This window comes from Leptinotarsa decemlineata, unplaced genomic scaffold (assembly GCF_025532065.1).
Source record: "Leptinotarsa decemlineata unplaced genomic scaffold, Ldec_3_MD MMD2_tig00003557_RagTag_RagTag, whole genome shotgun sequence".
In the NCBI taxonomy this organism is placed as follows: domain Eukaryota; kingdom Metazoa; phylum Arthropoda; class Insecta; order Coleoptera; family Chrysomelidae; genus Leptinotarsa; species Leptinotarsa decemlineata.
Genome location: NW_027412590.1, coordinates 2,566,699 through 2,579,000, shown reverse-complemented (window position 1 = coordinate 2,579,000; position 12,302 = coordinate 2,566,699). Strand labels below are relative to the sequence as shown.

The 12,302-nt window shown below is 34.3% G+C and overlaps 1 protein-coding gene across 1 annotated transcript; it reads right to left on the bottom strand.

Moving 5' to 3' along the window:
* Positions 1 to 775: 775 nt before the first annotated feature.
* On the bottom strand, positions 776 to 1,909 carry LOC141483479 (uncharacterized). Its single transcript, XM_074178146.1, has one exon. The coding sequence runs from the start codon at positions 1,907 to 1,909 to the stop codon at positions 776 to 778; it is 1,134 nt and encodes a 377-aa protein (XP_074034247.1).
* Between the last annotated feature and the right edge of the window lie 10,393 nt (positions 1,910 to 12,302).

The window sequence follows — 12,302 nt, the reverse complement described above, 5'->3', positions numbered from 1 at the left end:
CATCCCGAAGAATATATAATTTTGCCTTCCATCTATGGCTGAAACTATTTGAATAATGGGTACACTCAAGTTGTCAAAAAAATTGAATCCTCTGGAGATTTTGTATCAATTTCATATCTCCAATCTCCATTAATGTACGTACCACTCATAACCGGTAACAAACAGGTTTTAACTGAATTTGTTCCACCACAACACAGTTGATTCGTCTTTGGATATATTTATCAAATTGAAAGCAATTGTTTTGAAACTTATGTTTCAAATATATTTTTTCGTTAACCAGCTGTCGCACACCTACAAACGACAACCCTCAGAACTGGTACGAGCTGAGGACTCACGGAATCTTACCTTCTAACATGTGATTCCTAACACTGGTTGGACCTTAGCAAATTAAAGTCGATCGTGCAGCCTACAGCTTGAACCACCGACCAACATGGCGATCAATTGAGTGAGTGAAGCATCCACGACGAACCAACCGGCTACCCCTCACTTCATTTGCAAGATATTTTATGACTGTTGTCACAATCATAAAACTCAATTGAAACTTTCATCGGTGTAAGCTACAGGGCACCCTGAGTGACGACTGCGATAAAATTTAAATTTTTGTGTCAGTAATTCCATTCATTATGATTGACCAGATAGAGTTTTCATCGAATTGTTTTTAAAGTCTTCAACTGATTTTTCGACTGATGTGAAAAATTGTTTCACGTAATATGTTGAGGAAAAATGAATGAAATGAGGTGACAAACATAGAAACTGTTAGTGCCTAACTACCATATTAACTCATCGAAATGATTGAATTCACAAACATTGTCATTTGTGATAGTTTTGCTGACGAACTATTCCATTGTGATTGCCAACTATTGATGATCGTTTGCTTGTATAGAGATTTCAGATCCGTGTGAACAGCAAGTAACACTGTATCTGTTAGCGGGTTAGTAACTGCTTCTTTCGCTAGTTTGTCAGCTCTTTCATTTCCAACTATGCCCATATGTGAAGGGACCCACATAAACCGGATGCAAATATGTTTTTGATGTAGTAGGTGGAGAGACTGTTTTATGCGAAGCAAGATGAGATGATTGGTGTATAGTTGTGTAATTGTTTCGAGAGCGTTCAGTGAATCTGTGACAATCAGAAATTTTGGGATGTTCTTTTTCTCCATGTACTTTAGTGTTCTCCAAATAGCGTATAATTCACCTGTGATTATTGTGTTTTCTTTCGATAATTTAAATGAACAGCTGAAATCAGAGCTGGTGAAAGCTGCCCCTACTCCATCTTCTATTTTAGATGCATCAGTGTATACTGGAAAGAAGTCTTCGTATTGCTCCAGAAGATGGTTGAATGCTACATTGAACATCCTGTGATTTGTATTCTTTTTCTTAAATTCTAGCAGTCCATATTCAATGTTGGCTCGGGGGATTATCCAGGGAGGAGTATTGGGTGTATTAGGAGTTGAGAAAATGCTTGGTTGTTTTAGTTGGAGACTCGAAAGATAGTGGTTATATCTTTGGTAAAAAGGAGGGTCTGCTCTGATTTTTTTTGCAAAAATGTTTTTGGATCTCTGTGCTATTACATTGTGGTATACCGGATTATCTGGATTGGATATGATGGATGCTGCGTAGGTGAGTGTCATAAGCTTCCTTCTGTTGGCTAATGATGGTTCACTTGCTTCACAGTATAAGCTTTCCGTTGGACTTGTGCAAAAAGCTCCGAGGATAATTCTGATGGCGTTGTTGTGGATGGTATCCAGTTGTTTTAATATGGATTTTTTGGCAGAGTTGTATACTATTGCCCCATAGTCCAATTTAGACCTGATCAGTGATCTATAAATTAACATTAACATCGATGAGTCTGAACTCCAGGTTCGAGAAGCAACTGTTTTCAAGAGGTTGAGTCCATTCTGACAAGTCATTTTTAAATATTGAACGTGGAGTTTCCAGTTTAATTTTTGATCAAATATCAGTCCTAAGATTTTGATGTACTCAACGTATTCAATATTCTGTTCATATATTTGTAGTTGGGGAGGGGTTGCTTTGGCTCTTTTAGAGAAATGAATACATTTGGTCTTTTTTGAGATATTTTCAATCCAGTTGAAGCAGACCATTTCTCTAAATTGTTGAGGAATTTCTGTAAGATGTTCTGAATGGTGACGTCATTCTTTCCTCTAGCAAAAACTACAAGATCGTCAGCATACAGTCTCGCTTTAAGAGGAGCCCTAGAGTCGTTGATTATATCATTAATGGCAATCAGGAATAATGTGGAACTCAGAGAAGAACCTTGTGGTACTCCATTTTCTTGGATCCTGTTGAGAGATATACAGCCGTTTGTGCGAACTCGGAAATTGCGATATTTCAAAAAGTTAGCAATAAAATGCAAGGAATTTCCTTCAAGTGACCATTTTTGTAGTGTGCTAATAATTGCAGGTCTCCATACAGTGTCATATGCTCTTGAAATATCGATAACTATTGCGATGCAGTCTTGGTCATTCGCGAAAGATTCGTGTACTTCTGATTCAAGATCTACTAGATTATCAAGTGTTGATCGTATTTTCCGGAATCCGCTCTGTTGTGGTATAAGTAGTTTTCTGATTTCTAGAGTACACATTAATCTCTTATTTATGATTTTCTCCATTACTTTATACATGGCACACGAAACTGAAATTGGTCTGTAAGACTCTGGATATGATTTAGGTTTGTCTGTTTTATGAATAGGAATAATGATTGTCTCAGACCATATACGAGGAAAGACATGTTGACTCAAAATGACGTTATACATTTTAATAAGCAGTTCTTTAGCATTTTTAGGCAACATTTTTAGGAAGATTATTGGAATATCATCTGGTCGAGGAGATGAGTCTTTAATGTTCTGAAGGCAATCATCAAATTCGTCTTGTGAAATTGAACAGTTAATTGGGTCATTTGGATTTGTTGTCTTCTCGTCTACTGAAAGTTGTGGCATCTCTTGTGGCAGCTCCATAATTGTTATTACTGGAATAGTGATGAAATGTTGATGCAAAAATTCCAACTATTTCTTGTGGCGAAGTGAGGATCTTTCCGTCGTGTTTTAAATAACTTATAGGTTTGTAGTTTGATGTTTTTGATATTTTTCTTATCATTTTCCATACTTTGCCAATAGGTGTGGAACTGTTGATTCCGGAAACAAACTTCTTTCAACATTCTCGTCTGCTTGTTTTCAAGATGTACCTTCAAACGTTTGAATTCTATTTGATTTTCTGTGGTTTTATGTTTTTTGTAAGTATTAAAAGCATTTTTTGATAGTTTTATGGCAGTGTGACATCCATTGTTCCACCATGGTAGTGGAAAATGTTTATTGAGGGAGTTAGTTTTTCCAACACATATCTCAGCAGCGTGGATTATCATTTGAGAAAATTTTGAGATCATGGCGTCTATATTCAGGTTCAACATTGCATTCGTGTCAATTTCTGCAGTTTCATTTTCAATAAGTGAAGTAAATCGGGTCCAGTCTGCTTTTTAAAGAGACCATTTTTGGGGGGTAGCGTAAGAGATTTTAGATTTTTCGTTAGTGATAATAATTGGGTGGTGATCACTACCGTATAACTCTGTAATTACATCCCACTCCAGTAACACAGATAAGTGTGGTTCGCAAATAGAGAGATCGATTGCTGACGATTCGCCGTTTGTAACGTTGAAACGAGTATTTCTTCCATCATTAAGGAGATTAAGATTGAAATTATTCATGATGGATTCAATTTTGTGACCCTTTGTATTTGTTTTCTTGGAACCCCATATCTGATTGTGTGAATTGAAATCACCAATTATTAAACGCGGTGGAGGTATTTGGTTGACTAGGTTATTGAGTTCGTCTATTGGTGGATCTTGATTAGGAGGTATATAAAGATTGCAGATATGTAATTTGTCTGGTCCTTGGATAGTTACTGCAACTGTTTTCAAATTGGTAATTAGTGGAATGTTTTGTGCTTCTAAGCAGTTTTTTACATATATGGCAACTCCTCCACTAGCATGAAGTTGGTTGTCTCTGCATTTATGAAAACATGTGTAATTTGAAAGATTATGGACGGTTTGGTTTCTGAAATGGGTTTCTTGGAGACACAAAATAGATGACGAGTATTTTGAAAGGAGCAACTTCAACATCTCTAATTGGGTATAGTGCCCATTAAGGTTCCATTGAAGAATCGAATTGAATTTTACTAGAGAGAGGATGAAGTTGAAAATTGCTAAAATGTTTCCTGGGATGTGTCGCTGTCTTCAATTTCACTGGCTAATTCCAAGTCTAATTGTCTCTTTATCTTATTTTGGATTTTGGTACATCTGGTTTTTATTTTCCTTTCCGTCAGGAGGGGGTGACGTGTAAGTTTTTGCCACACTGAGCGGGTCGGATGATCCATACACATTTTCGAAAAAGTCTTTTGTTTCATCATATGACAAGACTAATTTTTCTGATTCGTTTTGAAATAAGGGTTTGGCTGGTCGTAACAATTATTCTAAAGGTTGTCCACTAGTGAAAGTTTTAACTTTTTTACTTCGTTGCTCTGGCATAGGTTTGACAAATTCCTTTTCTTGTTCGGAAGAATTTGGTGGAGGTGTCGTGATTTCCGAAATACTCCGTTTCGCTGAGGAGTTAGAATTTGGATTTGCAAAAGTTGGTAGTAGTAATAAGTTTTCTTCCGTCGTTTCTAATGTGTTTTCAATATTTAGATCTGTTTGTTCAGTAGTGTTTTCAATAATGGTGTCTACAGGGGCTTCATCGTTAATGTTCATGCTGGGGACGGATTCATCATTGTTCATATTTGGACAATTGACAGCTAAATGTCCGCTTTGCTTGCATTTGAAACATAGTTGATTATCTAAGGTGAGGTATATACGGTATGGAGTTTGGTCAAAGGATATAACAATAGATTGAGGTAATTTGGAGTGATCTAATGGAGAAATATATACTTGTCTTCGGAAACTTAGGACATTTTTAAAGTTTGGGTTTGATACTCCGATTCTCAGGAAGGAAATTTGAGATACTAAAGTTAGTCCCAGCCCTCGTAGTTCAGCTTCAAGGAGGCTATGTGGGATCGATGGACATACGTTAGAGATGATCAGTTTTCCGCTTGGGGTGATCAGTCTTCTCACCGTTAAAATTTCTTGGTTGATTGCTATTTTTCCTTCGGTGTTGCTGAAGAATTCATCAACTACTTTTTTGCTCAATAGATAAATACATATTCTATTATAAGAAATTTTAGAGGAAAACAAAATATTTTGTGGAGTGACGTAGTTGCCTACAGCTACTAAGTAGTCTTCTAGTTTGAGGTTTGCTCTTGCATTGAATAGAATAGCTTGTTTTTTTGTAGGAAACATAGATGTATTCGCTTGGCTTAGTACAGATGAAAACAGTCTGGGATTGTTTTGGGAACTCCTGTAGTCAGAAGAACCCGTATTAGGTTCGCTATCCATGGCTACGAAAATTTTTCATTAGAGCCTTGGTGCGGCCCTGTTGATCAGTCGTATTCTCGCTGATAAGAACCAATATGAGGCCTTGAGAATGGTAGCAGTTTGATTTTATAGATGTTCGTAGAAGAAATTATCTAATAAATTGTTAGACGTACTGGTTACAGAAAGGCGACTAAAACTATAATAACTATGAGAGAACAACAGTTGGTATTTTTTTGGTTTGATTTCCACTATCAAATTACAAAAATTTCGTCGGTTGCTGATAAGTACACTTACAGGTCACTTTATCAGGCCTGGACTATCTAAAATGTTTTTGACAATCCAAATATATGAGTAACTGATATTTTTCTACAATCACAAACGATATGTTATATGTATGAAACAGCCGACTAGGATTTCTACGATAAGACTGAGAATCAAGAAAAATTCGAAGCTGAAATGATAATCATGAAAATATAATTGATAAGCTATTAACTGAAATATTTCCATTTTTGGGAATGTTTTTGGCTTTCCACTACTCCATCTTGATACAAAAAAAGGATGAGGAAATCTTCCTAAGAAAGGAAGAAAGTAATCAATTTGAAAATAAGTAGCTCTATTCATGGATGTGTAGATCATGCAAAGAAGTAACTTTCAGACACAAACAAACTTTATGATAATGGTAATAATATTTCTCACAAAATATATAAAGAATTATTTCATTAAATGCGGTGAATGTCTTCATTTTGTATATGGAAGCGACACACAAGCGATTAATGGAGAATCCTCTCAAAATCCCCAATAAACTCGCCACTGTTTGGTGTTACCTCCGTAGGCGCATGTAACAGAAGTTTAACTATCGAGCGTTTGCTTCCAACTTTGCAATTTCATCCACCAAATTAGTTTCAGTGAGCGAACTCCTACAGGAAAAAATGGAACCAGTTTGGATGATGAATTGCTTCCATACTAGATATAATCAGGTTTTCAGTTCTATAACGAATGTGAACCTGCGTTGAATATGGAATGTTGTGAAACTAATTTGAAAGGACTGTTTTTAGAAGAAAATATGTTGCATATATCAGTAGCAAAAATTCTATTGAAATATTGAGTTTCCTGAAAGAAATAACTAAAAATGTAATTTTGTTGATGCATCACAACAATTCTTCGAAATCTGAAATTTGTTTTGAAATCTGTTCTTATGTTAATCAGCTGTCGCCTCCGTGAACAACAACTCTCAGAAGTTGAGAAACTTCTGCGAGCTAAGGACTAACGAGGTCTTACCTTCCAACGTGTGATTCCTAATACGGTTGCAGAATCATACCAGCTTCAGATAAATTCTTTCGAGAAAAATATCTGGTCGAGGCGGGAATCGAACCCACGGCCTTCCGATCGTGAGTCGGGCGCACTATCACCGCGGCCTATTCCACAACAAATTCCAATAATCAAAACAAGAGGACTAAACCTCGACTTCATTGAACGTGCTCATCATTGAAAATTTTAACTTATTTTGGTAGCGTGAATCTGAGAAAAAGTCTGAATACTAATTTGTTGATAGCTGAAGTTCACAACTTCGTACAACTGAGCTCCATTTTTAGTGGAGCTCAGGAATCTCTGCGAGATCTGTTCAGTTTGTTCATGTTCAGCAAGAAAGTGTTATTCATTGATGTTATCGTGAGATTATCCGCGAGTCAAAAACTTTTCTGTTCAAGTCCATTCGAACCTTCCATGTAACTGGAGTCTCCTTGGAGCAAAAATTTTTCAGTAACTGAAAGAAAAAATCGAAACAACACGTATTCATATGTATCCATAATAAACAATAGTTTTATTGTTCAAGATCAGGATGCAATGTTAAAGTTTCTTTAACATTGCATAAACATTGCACAAACATAAAGTTTGTTTCTGTTCCCAAGAAAGTAGATGTGTTTTTTCTAATAAAATGTTAGTGAATCATCGAACATATATTTGTGAATACATTTAGAGGGTTTTTCAAAAGTTCTGAATGTTCACAAAGAGACATCATAGAAATTCGGTGCAATTTCGGCTCCTAAAGCCATTGCTAGTATTGGTTTAATGGTCCATTGAACACGAATACAATAGAAATGATGACTGAATTGGCATTGATCATCGACTAATTAATGGTGAATGATAATTACATTGCTTGACCAGGACCCTCATTTGGATTGTGAAAACGTAAATTGTTCAGTGAATATTTGTTCAACTTACTACATATTTTGACTGAAATTCCATACAACAATGTTAATTTCAGACACTTATTATGACAGTTCTTTGAAATTTTTCATATTCAATAAAAACACGAATATTTACTAACTTCGAGTGAGTTTGAAGGTGGTTGACAATGTTTCATAGTGCATTCCATTAGTTCGGACTTTTATAGTCTAGTATGATATAAATAGATGTGAAATCCCTGAAAGAATGTGAAGAAGGGAATCGAAGAGGGGAAGAGGGGATAGGTGAAAGCACTCGAGTGACTTATGAATAGTCAGATCTCTGAGGAATAAGTCCAGTTATCATCAGAAGACGATTGTGGATACTAACAATCGGAACGTCGTGAATTAACTTGGTTTCGAATCTTTCGATTTGTAATGTTAATTTCTTATTAATGATTTTTTTTTAATTTTCATTTCGTGTTGATATTTAATTTTTTTTATGTTTCTTGGTTGTTACTTGTATTTTATTTCATTGTAATTTCAGGTTTTTTGCTCAATATAATTGTTATTTTTTAAGTTAACCTTTTTATTTTTAATTTATATAGTTTCTTTCAGGGATTACCAATAAATTTATATCATACTAGACAATGGAAGTCCGAACTAATGAAATGAACTTTGAGTAATATATGTCTTTTTTGAATCATTGATAGATCTGATAACTCTTTTCGAAAATATAATTCCTGATTTGAAAATAAGTGTATACCGGCAATCATATTGATAATCAAGTAAGTACACTTTTGTAGTTTTTGCCTTCATCCGAACATTTACAATTCACTTCCAATTTGAGAGCCACCAGTAGACAGCCACCATTTGGCCGTGCCGAGGGCACTCAACTGAAAACAAACTGTAAGATACCAATATATAAACCACGCAATAAACGTAATCGATTCCGATCACACAAAAAAATTAATTTGAAGTACTAGAAACTAGTACTTCGTAGACTCAAAAAATGATTCACTACAAGGAGATAAGCTTGTTATGGATAAACTATAATGGGAGTGATAATGATAGTAAAGACATTAATGTTGAGAATACCTAGTTTAACTCGATTACTGAGGAACCAATTTACTGTATATGTCGATGAACCACTGGCAAATTTACAAATATAATGATCATTGCAGAAAAGAATCAACCGATTGATATAAAAATCACCGATCAGATGAATAAAGAAATTAACAACTATTCCAAAATGAGAAGAAATATATGTATCAAATCGTTAGTTGATCCCAAGATCGAAAATGGTAAAATGTGTATCGCTGACAATATAAAACACTTTATATCCACTCATAAAAATAATCAAATAGTCCTGAAAAGTGTAAGACTTCTCGAAAGTGAAAATAATTTTTCAGCCAACCTCAAGGACTCAATAGAAATCACATAAATGATAACCGTAACCGTAGTATTAGTACTAACAAATCTTGTGTAATTTCCGTTGATAGTAGTTATCTGAATGTTGTTAATGTTAAGTCCCCAACCCTGGATACAAAAATTAATAATGTTGAGAAAAATGAATTTATACCAAGTTCCAGTAAAATTGTAATATGTCACCAAAATACTCAGTGTTTGAGTAATAAAATTATTCAATTAGATGTAATCTCTGAATATAACCTGTATTGTGATTATCTACTCGTTTCAGAGCACTGGCAAAATCATAATCAACTCGAAGTATTGAAACTGCAGAAATTCAGTCTTTGTACCTTTTATTGTAGAAACGTACTGAAAAATGGTGGTGTAGCCATTTTTAAAAATGATGATAGTAAGTTTGGATATGATATACTCAACTCACAGGGTATCTGTATAGAAGGGGTTTTTGAATGCTGTGGAATCAAATTAAAAAAACATAAAACTACACTAGTGTGTATATACCGACCACCATCTGGGGATTTTGAAATATTTTTAAATTCTCTCAATGGCCTCTTAACACTTATTTGTAAAAATAATGATGAAGTGATTATAGGTGGCGACTTCAATATCGATTTTTTGGCAGTAGTATGAATCTTAATCTTATACAAGATCAACTAGCTTCTTTCAATCTGGAGAGTACTATATCTGTCCCAACTAGGGTAACCTGCACCTCAAAGACATGCTTGGACAATTTTTTCATTAACGCTGAAGCTGAATATAATGTATCAGTCAAAGACCTCCATATATCGGATCACTATGCCCAAATAATTAATATTCCTCTATTTAAAGTACATGAAAATGACACAAAGTTTAAAAGTAGCTATAGAAGACAATTCTCGGAAGAAAATATTATAACTTTCAAAAGACTTTTAGTTAGTGAAAATTGGGATGACCTTCATGTTCAAAGCTATCCAAACAAAGCATATGACATATTTCACCAAACTATTCAATATTATATTGAAGTAGCTTTTCCTATGAGACGGAACCAACAACGAAAAAATAGCATATCAGCCCCCTTGACCAACGAACTCGTTGAGTTGAAAAACTTGGTGTCTCTGTATTCAGAATGTGCTAGAATAAATAATGAGTATAAGAATATTAGTAAGCAGTTAACTAAAACTTATAGAGAGAAACTCAGGAATAACAATATTATAATCAATAATCTCAAAATAAACTCTGCTACTAACAAAACAAAAACCATGTGGCAAACTATTCGAAAAATACAAAAATCGGGTAACAAATATAAAGAAACTATAATCTACGATGGTGAAAATGAAGTTTCAAGTACTGATGTGGCCAATAATTTCAATATCAATTTTACTGGCGTCATACAACACGGGGACACTGATATTAACTTTATGGAAGGTAATGTTGATAATTCGCCATTTTCCGTATTCATACGTCCAATTACAGAATTTGGTTATTTTGACATGGTGAATAAACTCAAAAATTCAGATGCTAGCGGAGTTAATAGTATCTGAAACAATCTCCTTAAAAAATGTGCTCATGAGTTGTGTAATCCATTAATATATCTAATTAATCTTTCTGTTGAGCATGGCATATTTCCTGAAAAATTAAAAGTTGCACTAGTTACTCCAATATTCAAGAAAGGAGACCCTAATACATATGATAATTATAGAGGAATAAGTTTACTATCCAGTATATCCAAATTATTTGAGTTAAATATTAAAAATCAACTGCTAACATTTTTAACAGCAAATCACCTTCTCTCATCGAATCAGCATGGTTTTACGAATAATCGAAGTACTGAAACAGCTCTATATGACTTCAATGAACACTTAATAACTTCTCTTGACTGCAAATTTCAAATATGCGGTTTGTTCATAGATTTCTCAAAAGCGTTCGATTGTGTAGATCACGAGTTATTACTTTTGAAAGTGAATAGACTTGGGGTGCGGGGAATTGCTCACGATTTGATAAAGACATATCTTCAAAATAGAAAACGGCAAGTCATTGTACAAGGTCTGAAAAGTCAATCAATAACAATAAATCAGGGTGTCCCTCAAGGATCCATACTGGGACCACTTTTCTTTTTAATTTATGCTAACGATCTAATAAAGTACCTTCATGATCTTACAATGGTACATATAGTTGCATATGCAGACGACACCAACTTTTTGATTAAAGCAAAAAATCCCATAGTACTTCCAGAATTAACTGAAGTGGTCTATAATAAAGTAATTACATGGGCTACTAAAAACCATCTACCACTCAACATCAACAAAACAGTGTTAATGAAATTCTCATTAGGTAATAGGAATGACGCTCTTAGTATATTTAAACATAACGATCTGGAGGTTACATCTTGCCCAACAACAAAAATACTTGGTCTCTCTGTAGATCACAGACTTACGTGGAATCCACATATTGACCTACTCTGCGATAAATTGAAATAAAATTGCTACGCACTAAGATTCATGCGAAATCACTGCAGCAAGGAAGTTCTGCTCAGCCTGTACCATGCGACCATCAATTCTCATATAAGATACGGAATTCTGAATTGGGGGAAGGGATCTTCTGCACAAAGAGTTTTTATACTCCAAAAATATGCTATCCGAATAATTGATGATCTAGAATGGCAACAGTCATGTAGAGATTCCTTCAAGAAATTGAGAATTCTCACTCTTGCTGGGTTGTATATATATATGAATCATGTATTTATGTGTTCAAAAATATATCTTCATTTGAAGCGAATCGAGAAAATCATGGCTACTCAACTCGATCAAAAAATGTTTTGGTAACTGCTGCACATCGGACTGCACTTTTTCAGAAAAGTTATCTATACCTTGGCCCAAAATTTTTCAATAAGTTAGACGGTACAGTGAGAGAATCTCCTAATATTTCGATTTTTAAAGCACGATTGAAAGCCTATCTCATCCAAAAAAACTGCTACACCATAAATGAATTTCTTGCAAATCAATAATTCTTCACTCTAGACGGGCAGCTATTAGTAAACAATTTACCCTCTCATATGTATGTTGATTATAAATGTTATAAATTTGTATTGTAATATATTTATTATGTTTTACACCCCATTTGTATGTTAGACGGTAAATGTTTTTAAATTTGTATTGTTTTATATTTAATAGGTTTTACATTCCATTTTTTTAATTTGTATTGTATTATGTTTATTGTGTTTTACACACTATGGACGTCTTCCTTGTTACTGTGTACTATTTTGTGAAAGAAATTTTATACTTTTTAACGAGAGAAGTTAATAAATATTATTATTATT